At 41.8% G+C, this 18426-nt stretch overlaps 1 protein-coding gene across 3 annotated transcripts in view; it reads left to right on the forward strand.

Moving 5' to 3' along the window:
- Positions 1–18426, forward strand: part of ZNF704 (zinc finger protein 704) — a 102907-nt gene that overhangs the window by 64552 nt on the left and 19929 nt on the right. For all 3 annotated transcript variants that reach the window (XR_014579213.1, XM_083822995.1, XM_083822994.1), the window contains exons 4-7: positions 1697–1929; positions 5365–5465; positions 7622–7883; positions 13991–14095. Coding sequence is in view for 2 of the 3 variants with exons in the window: in XM_083822995.1 (XP_083679121.1) it covers positions 1697–1929; positions 5365–5465; positions 7622–7883; positions 13991–14095 (701 nt within the window). In the remaining variant the exon portion in view is untranslated. The remainder of the gene's footprint in view (positions 1–1696; positions 1930–5364; positions 5466–7621; positions 7884–13990; positions 14096–18426) is intronic.

An 18426-nucleotide genomic window follows, 5' to 3' on the forward strand; every position in this document is an offset into this window, starting at 1 on the left:
TCTTGGCTTTGGCAGGAAACTCAAGTACAAATACTTAAAAGAAACAAAAACCACCTCAATTACAGTCGCATGAAAATTCAGAAGGCTGTAACCATGAACCAAAACATTACATTTTCATACGTTAATTTAGTAGCTACAGGAATTATGTGTCCTTTTCCAAACAGGATTATTTTGTTTTGCAGAGAGAAGTGGGGTTTACAGCCAGTGGCCCTGATCTGTAAGTGCAGGGACTTGGCTACTGCCCGTGCAGGCAGGTATTTTTATACGTGTGCTTACATGATGAAGCACTGAATTAGGTTTTGCGAGCAGCTGATGTTAATAATTAAGGGCTTTGTCCAAAACCAACTGAACTAGAGGTAAAAGAAAATTAAAAAATGATTCGTTTAATTGATTTTGAGGTTAAGCTTCTGGTTGCAGGTGGCAGACATTATGTTCTTGCTGATGTCATTAGTTAAATTTGTCTGTAAGAAATTGGGAAGGAATGAAGGAGTGACTTCTGCAGAACTCTTAAATGCAGGCACTGACTTGAAAAGACTCCTGCCTCACACTTAAGATCTTATCCGTTAAAGAAACGTTATTTATTTTATTTCCTTGCCAACTCCAAAGTCGGGTATTGCACAATGCTCGGACACCTACAGTGCCATTGAGAAAAACTTCTGATGCCTAACTTCTGGAGAGACCTCACCAAACCGTCCCCGCAGGCATGCCCAAACCCGGTTCAAGCTGCAGCTTCAGGCAGAGCCCCCCCCGGTATTCGGCATTACACTGCTGGGCGTGCTCGGCCCATGCGTTGGCTGGGGACCTGGACCTTCCCCTCCTGCCAAAAGCCCTTTGGGGGCAGAGAAGAGTGACGTGCCAGTGTCTAGCTCCTGAGGACCTCAGTACGTGAAATACGTCTCAAACCATGCCCCAGACAACTCCCACCCACCACAGCGTGGCCAAACCTATGGGTTTGGTTGTTAGGCTTGCTGCCTCACACCGGGGTAGCTGCTGCAGCGAGGAAGGGGCTCCTCCAGCGAGCAGGCGGGACGGGGTCCAGGGATGCCACGTCTGAAACCAGGTGCCTAGCCGCACACCTTTGTGAAGGAGAAGGGATATCCTCCTAACGATGCATCCAGCTACACCAGGATGCAAATTAGGCAGAGGTGTGTGAGCTGGCAGATTATGAGAAGGCAGTTAGAGTGTAATTACGGTTTTCTTTGGTGTTTTAGTGCTTGGATGATGATGATGTTTTTGCAGATGCAGCTCGTGTCCTGGGGCACAGAACCTGTATCCTCTTCCCAGGGGTCTCCTCTTGGTGGTGCAGTGGCTTGGGGCTTGCTCCTACACCCCGCTGCAGTCGTGTGTTGGTGTTTAAAGTCGAGAATGTATTTGAACGTTTTTCCTTAATTGTGCATTAAGTATCTGAGTGCTTATCACTGTTTATGCTCCAGAACAGTTTATTTTTCTAGACCCAGAATTTATTTTTAGAAAAATATCTTTTTTTTCTTAACTACAAAATCAAGTGTGGAATATGGCTATTAACAAATGTAATTCACGTGCTCTGGGATAGATGTGGTTGTCCTCTATGTGACCAAGACTTTCACTTTCCTGTACTGAACACCCAGTTAATTACCAACATGGTACCTAAACCTTAGATAAAAGTGCTTCTTTGCCCTAAACACGTGATACTGATGATGGCTGTTGTTCTTGACAGAATCCCTAAATGGATCTTGGAAGGAAGGAGGATTTGTGCCTTCTAGTACCAGCAGCAGTGGATACTGGAGCTGGAATGCTCCCAGTGACCAGTCCAACCCATCCACCCCATCTCCACCTCTGTCAGCTGACAGCTTCAAAGCTTTTCGAACGCCTTCCCAGCCAGATGATGGTATTGATGAAGCTGAAACAAGCAACCTTCTCTTTGACGAACCCATTCCTAGGAAGAGAAAGGTTAGCTTCCTGTTAAATTCCGTACCCGTAGGCAAATGGGGCGTTGGTAAACCTACTCTGCTGTGAGGAAGGAGTGGGTCACCCAGGCAGCTCTGTGTGCATATCCCTCCTTGGCATCCAGTGAACGTAGGTGCTGAGCGTAGTCCCTGTGTCTGCGGTCTCCTCACCTACTGCACACGCTGCCATCAGTGCCACATATTTGCTGGCAGATGGTGAGGTTCTGCAGAGCCTCCTGCTCGGAAAACAACAACGTGGTTTCCAGAAGGGGTCGCCTCTGGCCATTCAAGGGATTTCTGTCCCACTGTGGCAAATTCTTTGCATGCAGGATGCAACAGGCAGCCTTTACGTGTCATCACAAAGACTGGGTATGGCCTTGATATTTCATGTTCCCTGAAAGTGCTGTTTGTCTGACGGTGTGTCAGTTGACTTAATACTGCAAACCTTTTTCTGCACAAACGTACGGGGTGAAAACAGGAGAGGGAGATCAAACCCAATGGCTTTTGATCCAGTATTAGCAGTGGCCAAATTTATCCTTGGTAGGAGTGCAAAAGCAAACTAAATAAAGCACAGGGTAAAAAAGAAAAAAAGTCCATAAATAAAATGCTATCAAGCAGGCTCCTCTCGAAGAAAAAGAAAACAAAGAGATGGCACTAGTCCAACTTCTCTTCCCTCCCAACACAACAGGACAGGTTTTACATAGCAAGATGAAAAAGAGCTTTTTGTAAGAAAGAGAAAAACAATTTATTCTCCCCTAGTGACTTTGTTTCTGGCTCAGTCTGAGACAGTTAATTGCTTCACCACCAGCAGGAAGAAGTTTTAATGATCGTATAAACGTGTTCAGATTTATCTTCTTGCTCCAGAAGTTGCTTATTTGCTGACCCACACTGTTCTGCTTGTGTTTGTGGGAGAAGGGTGTAGAATGCCTTTTTTTTTTTTTCCTTAAAAGGAAAATATATATATTTTGGAGGACACGTTTCTTATAATAAATTAGAAGTTAGTCCTGGTCGTTAAACTAAAGGCAGAGATGATTTTGGGCTGTGTGGCAGCAGGAATGCAGAAGTGTGCTGGTTTGCCTTTTACTTTTCAGTTAAAGTTATGCTTATTATCATCACTCCTATTGTTCAGCTGTGATTAGACAGATGGTTTTACAGCTGCCATCGTTATTGTTATGTAAGTTGTCTTTGAATATTTCTATTTGTGTACACACCACAGATATATTACACTATCTGTTCCCGTTCTCGTGAATTTTGCTCTGTATGGCCAATGTTTAGTTTAGGTGAATAATAATAATACCTGCTAAACTATGTTATAGATGAACAGCATTTCCTGTGGTTCTTTGATTCTGGCCCCAGCATGGCACTTTGTCTGAGTACATCTTCACACATTTAGAAGCTGAAATAAAAATGTTCGGGTTAATTCTTCTTTAGGGCTTCAAAATCAGAAGGAATAGACATGGAAATAGTGATTGGTAACCTTACTTTGACTCATTAACACTTCTTCCATTATGTGTTAGCAACCACTTCCACTAAGAAAATTGCTTAAAAGTTTCCATTAAGGTAGTCGTTCCCCACCAAATCTTATAATGTTCCATTATTTTCTAAAATAAAACTTTAAAGCCTACTAGGCAATTTGGTCAGAAATGGAAGCGTGGTTTATGTTCCATATTTCTACTGTGTGAGATTTCGTTTGGTTAATGTTAAAATTTTATTTTTTTTTTTCAAATTCCTAGCATTGACAAAAAAAAGCTAAAAACGCCCTAGAGAGAGATGTTAAATCACTCTGTCTTCATAAAGGTACATACGGTGTTCGTGACACCACATCAGAATTCCTAAGATGTAAATGGAAAACGTGATCTTCGTCTTGCCACTGTGGCTGGTTGTGTTTTGTTGTTTTTTTAAGCTGATGACAGTATTCAGTATTTTATTATGAAAGTAAGAAATGTTTCTGTTAGAATTGCTAGATTATGTTTAATTTTAGGAGGAAACAGTTCTGTATTTATTTGAATGGTAGTTGTACTGTCAGATTAAGAAAACATATATATATGCAGGGAATTTATGTGCAACTTACTCCAAGGTAGAAGGTTTTTGTACAAAAGGTATGATAAGTACCTCAGGTTTTGAAGAACCTAGCATCTGTACTTTAAAACAGGAGTTGTTAGACTGCCAGGTAGCTATGAGAACATGCTACTACAATCAGCTCATGTTTCAAACAGCCCATCAGCTCAGATTTTTTAAAAACTTTATTCTAATTGTTATCTTTGTAGCAAATGCTGAAACTTACATCTACTCGCATGCAATTCCAAAGGGTCCAAACTGAAGAAAGCGCTAAGTTGATTTCTCTTCAAGATACAAAGGAAGCATGTTATTAACTCTAAAGATATGCTTGGTCTGTTGTTGTTTTTTTTTTTTAATTGAACTTTACATGAGCATATTCATTTAATCTTCCATGTAACTAAAATTATAGGTTAATAATAAAATATTTTGAAGCTCTTCCTCATGTTTTCGTTAATAATACGTTCTGTTATAATAGAGAAAATGATTTTGAGGAAGCACAAATTATTTAGTTATCAACAATCTTTATATGAAATGTATAAAGTTGGTGTCATTTGGGGGTTATATTGGCTTTTAAAACATCTGTAAATTTTTGTAACTTCTGTGCTGTTTGTTACCACGTACTGTGTTTTAAACTGATGATTTGTTTTCTCCAGTCTTCAAAATAGTGAAGACGGGGGTGGTTACAGTCTTGTCTGCCGTGCTTTAAATCAATGACAACTCAGTCTAATGAAATTATACATGCACAAGAATCTCATTAAAATGAGATTATACACATAGTCGTTAAAAACATTTAACAAAATTAGATGGAATTCTCATTCACTTGTCCAGGCAAGGGTCGTAGGAACCTCAGAGTGTAATAAAAGTAGTTTTTGCCGGCTTGTGGATGAATGTTGTCACAGCAGAAGCTGTGGCTTTCTGGCACCGTATTTTTTCTGTGTTGCCAAATTCATTAGCAGTAATATTCCTGAAAGCTTGCTTTAGGAAGAGCTTAATTTAAGAAAAAACCCTCATCCACACAGTTGTTCTGTGAAAATAAGACTCCAAAGAATCATAGAAAGTGTTTATATTGTCTCCCTCCTCCTGTGGGGAGACAAACTGGAATTTGCAAATTAAAAAGCCATGCCAAAGAGCAGAGAGAGGTGAACTTCTGGCACAAGCTGTTCCAGTGGCTTTCCACCGGAATTTGTTGGGTCCAGTGGGATTGCACTGTCAACAGAGCCAATTGCAGTGTTACAAATTCAGAGTTGGACACTCCAGACCTTCAGCGATTTAGCATACAGATAAAACAGTGTTTTGTAACTCTGTGTTTGTTTTGGGTTGCTTTTTTTATCTATCTTCCGTGCAACTAAGAAGAATATGTTGCTTTACTCATAAATTTCAGAACTCGATGAAGGTGATGTTCAAATGCCTGTGGAAAAACTGTGGAAAGGTACTGAGCACAGCTGCAGGGATTCAGAAACACATACGGACCGTTCACCTTGGGTAAGAGACCGGTGTCTTCTGAAGACAAAAGGATTTGGTGTAGAAGGCAAGCCGTCGCACTTTGCCAGGGAGATGAACCAGACTATCCTTGTCTTTTCTAAGATTCCCAGGTTTCTGATGAAATTGTGGAGCAGTGTGTTAAGGTGAACAGGAACTTTTTCCAACAGCAAGGCACTTTTCTTTTCTGAACTTTTGTGAACTTTGCTAGAAGGTCAGATGCAGCTGTGGATCGCTAATGTCAGTGCAACTCAGCAATATTTGATAGAGAATTGTTTTCACTCCATATCTGCTATCTCTGCACATCACACGCAGACTGAAGCCATGTGAAAGATGACAGGTTTCAAGGTCTTGCATGAATACTTTCCAGTTTTGTTTCATATCACATTGGGTGCTTGCACTGGTTCGGATTCAAACCAACTCAAAAAAAACGAAAATGAAACCAAGCTGCAAACTTAATTTGTGTTTATTTGGACTAGAAGCAAAAGCTCTTATATGACACAAGCTTTTTTCAGAGCTTTAGTTTTCAAGTAAAATCTCCTGTGCAATTCACTGAGTGACCTAGCTGTTGAATATATAATTACAGGGGGTCCTCGTGCTGCCTTGTGGTGTCATTGAGAAAGCAATCAGGGCAATGAAAAGGGATCTAGGTGTTGGTTTACACGTGTGTGTTCTTTGAATCTTTTTTTCTTATTCCCCTTCTTATGATCTTCACCTGTGAGATGTATGGGAATATATCTGTTGTGTAAGCCTGTTAAACAGTGCTTAAAAATGAAAGTGACCATGAGGGTGTAGTCTGGTATGGAGCTCTGGAGAGACTTGTGGGCTTGCAAAGGTGGCAGCAATTGCTGTTGGGCTGAGGTTCTGAAGAGTGAGGTTACCAGAAAAAAATCTCTTTATAAACGCCGTTATAAATCTTTCTCTTTGTCCTGTATATTGCTGGGACATGCTTTTCATGGCCTGGGGCAGGCAAAAGTAAACAGCAGAACTTCCCTAGAATTTGGAACTTGTAACTACTGGGGCGAGAGATGTTTTTGGTGGTTAACGTAATGAGGTCCAGCAGATAGTACTTTTGACAGAGCCTTTCAACTGTGCTGAAACCCTGCTCTCTGTGCTTTCTGTTCACTGAGATAGCAAGAGGACCACAGATGGAGTTATATGGACAAGCAGGCTGAGAAATAAGCTAGGGGCTGCTCTTGGGGTGCATGCCTGGAAAAAGAGAAGTCCAGCATTCAGCCCTGATGTGGGCATGCACAGGAGGACCCACAGGGCTCCCAGGCTTCCCATGGGGAAGACTGGGCAAAAATATGCATGTATGAGCTGTGAGTTACATCTGAATAGCATTTGGCTTGGGAATGTGATAAAGTAGTGGTGGTTTGGGACTTTGAGATAACGCGTAGCCTGTTGGGAACTGCTGCTTTTGGCTGGGCTGCTTCACTCCCAGCACTTGTGCTGTAACACACAGCAGAGGGTGCCAGGGGATGCAGGGACATTTAAGCCTCTTGTATCTCCCCCTTCAGTAAGTCTGCATCTGGAGAGTAGGACCAGAAGGTCCAGCACTGGCAAGCCAGCCCTTACATGTCCTTCCTCTGCCTGTGTCTGAGGGAGCTGTGTGGTGGCAGTGTTACTGAGCAGCTTTTTCTATTATGCCAAGGAAAGTTACAGTGAACCATGGCCATAACTGTATTTGATTTAAGAAACCTATGATAAGATAACAAATTATTTGCTGTTATGTTAGTAAAATATATCTTGCCCATGCCTGTTATCTTGACATGTCCTTCTATGGTTTCTCTGTCATTTATGAAGTTAAAGGGCTTTGCAATTCTTGTTAACTTCAATGGTTAGCAATGGGAAGCAAATACTGATATTTAAGCGGAAGCATAGAAGTTAATCATCAAGTCCAAGGTCAAAGAATTAGTTAAGAATAACATAGAGGAAAAAACAAAAGTTTTGATTCCTGCTTCTTTTCCCTTCAGACTAGATGACTTTCTTTTCCTCTCCCCTTCCCTGCGGTCAGAATACTGATCAAGTAGGCAGAGTTGAAACTGGGAATATTAATTTATCAACAGTATGAATATATTTGCTCATGCATGTAGGACTTAAAACTCGCCTTAGGATTCCTGCTTTCATTTAATCAATTATTCTTTGTCTCGATACAGACGTGTAGGAGAGTCTGACTACAGTGATGGAGAGGAGGATTTTTACTATACAGAAATCAGGCTCAACACGGACTCAGTAGCCGATGGCTTAAGCAGTCTTTCCCCAGTCTCTCCATCTTTAGCATCTCCTCCTTCGTTTCCCACCCAAGATGCAATCCGTCCCGAAACTTCCTGTGCCAAAACTGAGACTAAATTGATGACACCTCTGAGCCGCTCAGCTCCTACCAACCTCTACCTCGTACACACGGACCATGCTTACCAGGTAACGCGAGTGACAGGGAGTTCCACTGCTTATACTAACTTCGTTAACGTAGAAACAAATGTCTGATCACTATGTTTGGATTTTGAAAAGCCAAGCCTAGTTTCAGGGGGTTAAAAAGTTTTATGGGGCAGCCAGCAAGATTTGTCTCATTTAAATCTAATGTCCTCTTCTGAGCTAGCTGTTCATGCTCCCACCACAGGCAGTGGACTTTGGGGTACTGTCTGTCCAGCCACATATCCTTCAGGTTGAGAAGAGCTGCTCTGTGTGTTCCAGTGACTACTCACTGACTGTAACCACTTTCTCCACTGACTGTAAGGAAAGGCCAAGGTGACGTGTTCTAACATGGCCTCCTGTGCTGTAAGCGATCTCATGCAGTCAGCTGAATCCCTCCCAGAGTGTTACCCATACAAGCAGAGCTGAAACTGTGTCTGGAGGCAAGTACCCAGCAGATGCCAGGAACAATTCATTTCCTCTATTTGTACAGTGCGAGATGTCAGTTTGCATATGGGAAGTAGAGCAGGAAAAATGGAAAGGCGTATATGGTATCCTCCTACCCTTAAAGGTAATTCTTTGCGAATGGCAAAAATCCAATGAGATCCAAAGTGCTGTTCCAAAAACTTCCAATTAAGTTCAGACAGAAAGCATTAATTGTAAAAGTGCACTAAAATTTGACATTTTTTTTGTCTGGATACCATATGAGAAAAGAAGAATTAAGGCTTTGAAGTGGTGTGGTCCGTGACCTGCATATGTACCAGAGAACTGAACTCTGTTAAATTTATCAGATGCAATAACTTTTGTATGCAGCACAGTGCAGATGAAGCCCTTTTGTTGTTTGTCTGGAACAGTCCCATTAAAGGGCAGAGGGAACTACCCAGAGTCCACAGGCTTATTTTGGACTCCCAGGCACTGTGGAAAGCTTGGGTGGAAGTTTGGCACCTCAGGTAGGAGCTGCATCAGGTAGTGCACCAACCTGGGCAAGCCAGCTAGGAGAAGGACTTTCTTCTCAGGCTGCTTTAAGCCCTGCCTCTCCCAGAGCGAGGCACCAAGTCCTGGCTGCTCATTGCATTTGGGATTGGCAGTCATGACACTCTTCCCTGCAGTTTGAAGACTCGCTCAATCCTCCTTCATATAGCAGAGAGAGGATATGCCAGCCCTTTCCATTTTTTTTTCCAGACTTTGAGTAAAGCACTTGATTAAGGAAATCATGGTTCAGATGTTTCAACTGCTTGAATTGGAATTGGGCTGATGTATTCTATGGTATCGACCTGCATGTGTCTGAGCTTTACAGATGCCTCCTTTTCAAGTTGCTGCATTTTGAATATTTCATTTCATCAACAGGGAATGACCCTGTGCTTACTGTTAAAGGCATTCTCATGTTGAAAGTGAGAAACTGGGGTCCCTGCCCCAGTTCATGTTTAGGTTTTCCTTGCCAGCGAATCAGCTTATGTGGAACAGGTCAGTGGGATCCTGTGCTAGAGTCCTTTCCAGCCCAGCCAGAAAACAATTCTGGGAGGGAAGGTGGAGATTCAACTCTGACCAGAAAGAGGAAGAATTAAACCCTGTTTTTCCATTTAAGCGTTCATATGACCAATCTGTTGTGTCAAAGGAAAAAGAAGGGAAGGTGACATCAGCATCTTTAATGCCACTATCATTCCTTCATTTTGCTTGCTGGAGTGAGCAATGTACAGAATTTCTAAACTTCAGTTTTGATGAAGTTTGTATTTTTTATCAGAATTTTTAAAAAAAAAGGTATCCAGTGGGAACATAGTTATGAAGACAATCTTTCATATGAATCAGAGCATGAAAGTGGAAATTACTTCATTGGGAGAAGTGAAGAGGCAAAATTCAAAGCTCAAGAAACTTATATAAGAGAGGTTGGATAATGTTTATCCCAGAATTCCTATTAATAAAAGGAAAAAAAATGCAGAATCCGAAGTTGGGTTGCAGGAATCCTAAACAGATCTGTTAATCTGCATTTCTAGTATGACCGGAAAATGACAAACAGAATACCTGCAGTAAGAAAGGAGTAAAATGGTAGTGATCAGGCAAGTCCTGACTGTTTCGTCAGACCCAGTCATATGGGTGAGGAAAGATCTAGAACAATAATTGAAGAAATATAGATAAATGCAGCAAATGAAGTAAACTGCAGTGGAGAAACCCCAAAGAAAGACTATGCTAGAACAACCTAAGATCCAAGAAAAAAAAGGTAGCTTTTTTTCAACAAAGAAGAAGCAGTACAATAGAACAAATCCTTCTGGATTTGAGGAGAGTTTGATCTTAAATCATATAGGCAGTATTTGTTTGGCTAGAGATAAATTTTAGTGTAGGAGTGAAGCTGGGAAGTAAGGGAGAAAAACAGTGAGTTATTTTGAAGGGACTGTTGGATGTTATTAGTGGAGTTGTATGAAAAGGCAGTATTTGGACTTGGTCGCATTTTCATTAAATCATTTTGATACTAGACAAGTACTATAATAACAAACTCAGGAGATGTCAGCAGTACTGAGATTTGTGGATCATGCTTACATGACTGGATGATCTTAAAAATAATACATTTTTGGATGCAATTTAGTGGCAGAGTATGCAAAGTCCTGCACCTTAGGAACTAATGAGATTTTTCAGCTCTAAACTGGGGTAGTTAGAAAATCACAAGAGGAGGAAATCTCTATTTATTAAGCAAGCACAGAATGACTGTGAGTCAACAACAGTGGAGATGTGAAGGGAAAAAAAACAGTTATAAGTTGTCTCAGGTAAGAAATATAAATTTCTTATGAATAATTTTTATGCCATTGTACAAGACCCTCATATACCTTCAGCTGAGATCCAGAGTATGGTTCTGGTCACCCACGTTCAAGGATGATCTCAGCTGGAACAGGTAGAAAGAAGGTGATCAGAATGAAGAGGTGCCATCCAGGGGGGGATTGCTGCCCATGAAGAGCATTAGCACAAGAGTAGCTAATTATAAATTGGCCATAAATATATTTTGATTGGAAATCAGGTGGAAATTTCCAAGCGAAGTGAAATCATGGGTATAGAAACTCTTCAACCCATTTTAATGTTATGGTTGCTTACCTGATGGAAAAGATTGTCTAAAATGTTAGCCTGAAAAAAGGGACAGTGCAAAGATACGCTTATGGGAATCAAAGAACAAGGTGATTGGTTGTCTAAATCTCATCATTTCTGAGGTAAATATTTAGGCACTGTGAAAAAAGAGTTGAGCATCGCAGTATTTTAGGAAACTGAAAATTAAAGCAATTTGAAACTTTTCATACTTAACATTTCATTATGAAACCAGTGCCTGTACCTGTTAAATTTATCTACAGAGTAGCTACAGGTGGGTACTTTCAGCATTTAGGATTCCGCTTGCAGGTCTTACTGGCATCCCTCAGGAAGCAGCCATGCTGGCACTGACATCCCAGGGGATGCTGAGCACAGACACTGCCTCACTTTCCAACCTGCTGCCTCCAGCTCCTTCTGGCAAGAGTGCTGCCATGATTCAATGCCAGTGTTGGGTTCATGAAGGCAAAGTCATGCCTCGCTAACTTAATATACTTTTGTGGCAAGATTACCCGATAGTGGACAAAGGGAAGAGCTTGGATCCGATTTTGTTGTTGTTGTTGTTCTGTTTGTTTTGATTTGTTTTTTGATTCTAACAAAATTTTGGTATTGTCTCTTAAAGTGTCTTTGTGGACAAAATCTCTAGTGTATAGCTGGATGTATACACAGTATTGTGGGTGAACAATTGGCTGAAGGGTTGGGCTCAAGAGTTGCAGTAACTGGGGTTACATCAGTTACAGTAACCTGAACACAGGAGTTGAGTGCACACTAAGTAAGTGTGTGAATGATACTAGCTTAGGAGGAGCAGTTGATTCCCTTCAGGGTAGAGATGCCTTGCAGAGAGATCTTGATAACTTTGAGTGCTATGAAATCACCAATCATATGAAATTTAAAGAGCAAGTGTCAGATTCTGCACCTAGGATGGAGTAATCCTGGATGTACATATGGGCTGAGGGACTAGGGCTGGCGTCCAGCGCTGCAGAGGGTTTTGGTTGGTGGTAAGCTCAGTACGAGTCCACAGTTTGCCCTTGTAGCCAAAAGGGCCAGCCGTACCCTGGGGTGCCTCAGGCCCAGCACCGCCAGCTGGTCGAGGGAAGGGATTGTCCTGCTCCGCTCTGCGGTCTCACCTCAGGCACTGTGTGCAGTTTGAGGTGCCACAGTATAAGAAGGACATAAAACTATTAGGGAGTGTCCAAAGGAGGGCTACAAAGATGGTGAGAGGTCTAGAGGGTAAGACGTATGAGGAGCTGCTGAGGTCCCTTGGTTTGTTCAGCCCAGAGCAGAGCAGGCCGAGGGGAGGCCTCATGGTGGCCTGCAGCTCCCTCACGAGGGGAGCGGAGGGGCAGGCGCTGAGCTCTGCTCTCTGGGGACAGCGACAGGACCCGAGGGAACGGCATGGAGCTGGGACAGGGGAGGGTCAGGCTGGGTGTTAGGGAAAGGTTCTGCACCCAGAGGGTGGTCGGGCACTGCGACAAGCTCCCCGGGACAGCGGTCACAGCACTGAGCCTGATGTAGTTCAGGAAGTGTCTGGACAATGCTCTCAGACACATGGTTTGGTTTTTGGGTGGTTCTGTGTGGAGCCAGGAGTTGGACTCTGACACTCGTGGGTCCCCTCCAACTCAGGATATGCTATGATTTTATTTTCACCCACTCTTGTTTAAATAGGGCTGTGATAAAGCACTGCAGGTACCACCTGGAGTCGCTACGTTTTTCCCAGTGCCTTTCAGTGAGGCTTTTATGTTACTGAGCTCAGGAGACGTGTACTTCCTCGAGAAGGCGGTGTGTCTGTATTGATTCCCTTTGAGCTGTCTGCAGCCTCAGCAGCATGCAGAGCATAGCTGCAGTAGATGGAGTCATTCAGTGGTCTTGGTTTCTTTTGCTTGGAGAGGCTCCAAGGGATTGCTTCAGCACTTGTTTGCTCTGAAGATTATCTTTAATGGGGACGATCAGACTGTAGTTTGTCATCGCTCCTTCTCAGCGTCGTGGTTCAGGGAAGCAGCGAGGCAACTCCAGCAGCCTTGAACATAAACACGGCTTAAATAAATGCTTTGTGCTCTTGTAAGGCACAAGCAACTGAAAGATAGAAGGAAAGCTCATTTTTAAGAGCAAATTCTTTATAAATTTAAACCAAGGGGCCCTTTTTTGTGATGAAAGCTTGAATCTCAAGAGTCAAAAGAAGCCTATGTTGATGGGGGTTGCTCGCACTCCTGCGAAGCAGGGTAAGTGCAGAGTTACAAATTTCCTGACTCTGTCAAACAAACAGGGATTCAAAAATAGTGGGGAATGGAATTGCAGAGGACACAGAGCCCAGTGAGAAAAGATGAAGGAAGATATAAGATGAAAGATACTGAACAGTTGTAAGCTGTAATTACTGGGGACTACAACCCAGGGTGTTACTGGGTGTTACAACCCGGATAGAAAGAAAGAGTTCCCAGGACTGTAAGAGTCCTTCAGATATTTGCTTTAGCTGTTACTGAATCCCAAGGATGATTTTCAGCTCCTTGTTTTTAATAAGAAAGGCTGTTTTAATTATGTTGGTTCTTAGGAACATTCATCTGATGAACGGAAAACGGCCAACCCTTACTGTTAACCCTGTTGTCCAAAAACACTCTCCAGGCAATCTTCCATTGCTTAAACCAGCTGCTACCAGTTTAAATACTTCCTTGTTTATCACTGTGGGAAGGTTAATCGTTTCTAATACTTTTTTTTTTTTCTGCTGGCTGGCATTATTAAATAATTTTTTTATATGGTGCTTGATTTCATTTTTTTTTTTATGAGATCTAGCTTGTAAAGGTTTTGTGTGGATTCTTGCAAGAGCTATCATCTCTCTCTAAACAAGATTTTAAGAACAGTGGTGTATAAACATGTTCCTTCCTTACTGGCTTATCTGTGATTATCCCTCTCAGCAACAGAGTAAAATGCTTGTCACTGTCAGCACGATGAAATTTTTTTCCCCTCTTGCAGATTTACAGTTTTGAGGAGTGAAAGATCCCTTGAAATGCTTTGGAAGACGAATGGTTCTTTTACTGGAATAATATTTTCTTTTCAAACAGGCCACTCCTCCGGTGAACATTCCAGGGTCAACAAAATTCACTCCTAATGGCAGTAGCTTTAGCATCTCTTGGCAGTCGCCTCCAGTTACCTTCACCGGCATTCCAGTAAGTGAATGACAAAAAAAAAAAAAAAAAAAGTTTTAGAACTTCTTGTGTTTTTTTACAGTGTCTCATAATAATAGTAAATTTGATGTAACAGTTACAGGAAATAAATGAATTTAATATATACCCCAGTTTGCTTACATGATTTACATGATTGTAGCATTCTTGCCAGTATGTTGAATTCGGGACAGTTACTTTTTTTTTTTGCATCAGTACCTACAAGCAGAGAACTGGATCAAAAGTATATGTTTTTTAAACTATACACTTACAAAAGTGCATTCTGGCAGGTGCACAGCCTGCCACTGTATGCTTCTTTTTGTGCCACTAAGAGATTGCTCGTGAAACTAGAGGGAAAACCAGCAAGGTGATGGTTCAGCTAAAAGGCTAATTTGAGTCCAACAGTGGGGCTGTTATCTAAACGAACTCTGAAGATGAAGGATATTTCAAAAACAACTGAAGGAAACACTGAAATGAAGTGTGAAGTCTGATTCTAGTAGGCAACGTATACATAGCCTCTAATGATAGCAGAAAATTCTCTAATTTTGCACAGAAGATGCATTTAATACATATTGCTTTTTACTATTATTACATACTGCAGTTTCACAGCTTTTAAATTAAGTATTATTGCAAATTCAACTCTGACCCTTTCTTCAAAAAAGCTAGTGTGCAAGGCCTAATTTCTGAACAGTACTATGGAGATGGAATGCTTGCTTAAACATAACCTTCCAGTAGTCCTAAACACAAGGCAATATAGGTGTGAATACTGTAGGGGGAGTTAAAAACCTTTATGAAAGCTTCAACAGGATTAGGTTTCTGGGGCCTCGCATGGTGAATAACAACAACAAATGTAAATCACTACCTTTAAGTAATGGAAATTCTTCTGTATTACAAATAGAAATAAATATGCATATAATGTATTCTAATTTTTATTGGAAAGCATTTTTCAGTATAAATTATTACTTGCTAATCATAAAGCCGCTTCATATCATAGCATTTCATTTAATATTGTACTTTATGATTTTTTTACAGTGTATTGCATAAGGCACATTGCTCATTTAAGAGCCATATAGTTTTTTTTCTTCCTGACAGTGAACATTAGGCATGGTGATAACAGATACTATTTCCCTCCCTTTTCTTCACCAAGCGCATCTCCAAAGCTTCTTACTGTCAACCGTTGGCAAATCTTGGAGATTTTCTGCAGAGGCTGTGGTATCCTGCAGGGCTGATAAAAAATGAAAGTGGCTGAATCAATTACATTGCACTCTGCCAATGAATATTTATTAAATTCCATCAAGGAACAACTAACAGTGAAAGACATCACGCTGGCAGCAATTTGAACATGAGCGCCTTGACAGAGCGTGCTATCTATAAAGTTCCTCAAGTATTTGATTTCACAACAATGGGGTTGATACAGAGCAATTACGAATCTGGCTCCTTCTGTGGAGTAGCAGAAATTGGTGCCAGCAGTGTTGGGAATCTAAAAGTGCAATTAGCCACATTGTAAATCAGACACTTAAGAGGACAGGATTAGACATGTATGTGTCGAGTTTACCGGCTCGAGCAACGACGTCGATCTGTGGCTGTAGAGTTGAGAGTGCTCAAAAGAATTCAAGAAATGCCAAATCACTTTCTGAGAATTGTGTGAAGATGCCATAGGTTTAAGTACAATTCAAAAATAATCCCAATACAAAAACCTGGGGAAGCAGTGATGATAGCAGAATTATAAACCACTCAGGGAACCACACGGACTGTTTTTATATCTGTATCTAATAACATTTATAAGGCTGTTTGGCAAAAAGAAAAAGGGAGGCAGGTAGAACTTAAGTTCACACGTCTGAATATTCTGTCAGCAGTGAGATTATTTAAGAATTAAAGGCTTGCCTGCAGTGGGAAATTATGTATGGTGAGGGTGTAAATGCACAGTGATACTAAAAAGCTGCATATTAAATGAAAATTGCATTTCTTTTGTTTCAAAGTAAATTAGATATTACCTTATAAAAGCAGGGGCCTATCAGATCCCACCCTTGCAATGAGTGTAACCCCTTCAGGAAAGCTGTAAGGGTATAGTGGACTTTCTCTGCCTTACATGAGGCTTATTTGCGAGCAGCCTGTGTGACAGAGCCAGCATAACATAAACTCGTGCTCTGAGCACCAGGCATGCAGTTCTGTATGTACCTGGTCCCTGAGGTTAGGTGCGTGTCTGCAGCAAGCAAGGGAACCTCAGAGAGTAAGTCCAAGGCATTGCTTTCTCTCTGACCCCTAATAGTTATTCCAGCCACTTTCTAAAATGTCTTAGGGATACCTTTTTGGCCTACGACAAACCACTGAGTAGTAACAAATTAGATACAGATCTACAAAAGCACACAGGTCTAAAAATTTCCTCACGTTATCAGGGAGGTTGGGATGGAGCAATTCTGTCCCGGGCCCCTTAGAGTGCTGTTGAGCCCTTGTTTGACACAGGCTCCTTCCTAGGCCTGGGTGTCAGCAGTTCAGTCCCAGAGAGAGGTGAAATTTCAAAATATTTTTTTGGGTGGTGATTTTTGACACTTACCGTTGGTGTCTCCCCATTCATTCCTGTGGGCACTGAATTCACATGACACTGAACACTCCCTGTGTGCTGTCCCAGGAACTTGGGTGCAGTACAAACTGCTTTAAGCCCTCGCTTTTGGGTGGTCTTCAGCAGGAGCACCAAAAGGCCTTTGTGAATGTGAGTGTGCTTATCAGCAATTTCCTGAGCACCTCCGAACAACCCGTACGTACAGCTGGACCAGTTGGGATTCATTATGCAACTGCTTTTGGCTTGGGAGAATTCACAGCATCTAACCTTACACATTTATCCAGAAGTCCTGTAAAAGCATTATTGAACTCTGCTGTGGTCTCTGCTGGGTGATACTGATTCTTACCTCACTGCTCTTAAGACCCAAAAAGATTGTGCAGGAGATTTGGGTAATCTGGTGTTTACAGATATTCCCTGTAACTACAGCTTCCCCTAGGAGCTGTAGCTGGAAGCTCCAAGTCTTCCCTCCTAACAATATCATTTCACGTTAATTCTCTGTGCAAACAGCACTTCAAAGTTGAAAAGCCTCCAAGGACTGAGGTCTCAGGCCCTGCTCTTAATTGGCGCTCAGCGCAGTGTACAAGTGAGTGCAGCTAACTGGTATTGTTTGTACTTGCTGCAAAGCACATCGAAATACACTGAAGCCCAATGTTGGTGCAGTTCAGCCTCCTTGCTGTCCTCATCCATGGTAACCACAGTGTTGAGACCCTCCTTGGAGAGCTGGGGGAGGCTGTCTGCACATTGTAATTGCTGCTCGAATCTGTTCTGTGTTTGGAAGCAGTTGGGGTAATGTGCTCATATCATAGGAGGCCTTCAGAATGCTTCTCTCTTCAACGATAGCCAAGAAATACACTGAGTACCAGTTAGCAGTGATATTTAAAAACCAGTGCCAAAGAACAGAGAAGTGTTACTGCTTTGCCAATACGAAAACAAGGAAACATTTTCAATGTTTCAATCATTCTCTGATTAAACAAGAGAAGTGATTAATAAAGGATAGAAAGTTAATGTCAATCTGCATGATTTTACATAAAGCACGATTTGCCGAAGAAACCTCACACCGGTCTTGACGGAGATGATATTTTTCTGTTTAAAGGCAACTGCAGAAGTCTAACGCGTAGATTTTGAAAGGCAGCAGGTATCTCAACTGAAAGTGCATAGTGCCAACGCAGCACATACTAAGTGAGCTAAGATCTGGCTGTCAGATCTCAAGCAGCAGTAGTCCACTGGGAATCCACTCAGCCAGCATCACCTCCCCACTGGGGCTGGTGCTTTTGGGCATTTTTGGAAGTGAAAATATAAAGTCACTGCTGATGGAGAACGACTGACAAAAAGGCAAGATAATCATGAATACTCCATACATAATCATGTGTATTCCAGTTGTGAAGTGGGGCCCTTAAGACCAGGTGTGTTTCAGTTGTGCAAAATGCAAGTCTGTATTTATGAGAGAGGCAATTTGGATAACCCCTAGCTTATGGGGGAGGCAGCGTGTAGTAACCAACAGGCAGCACTCAGAAGTGAGGACTGATAGGACAGAAGGACCCAGGGTAGCCTCTGGTTGTATAAAACTTGAGTTACGGTAAGCAGGTGGAGAGAGGAAATCTATTTAATTTTTTGAGATATGAAGCACTATACTGGTAATGGCTTAAACCTGTGCAGTGTGAGCTGCCCATGCACTTAAATCAGAAATTTCTGTAGGTGCCAGCCAAAAGTGAAATTTGAAAGGGTGTCTGCTCTAATAGCTTTTTGCTACTGTGCAATAGCTATAAAACAGACTAAT

The sequence above is a fragment of the Anser anser genome, assembly GCF_964211835.1.
Source record: "Anser anser genome assembly, chromosome: 2".
Classification (NCBI taxonomy): domain Eukaryota; kingdom Metazoa; phylum Chordata; class Aves; order Anseriformes; family Anatidae; genus Anser; species Anser anser.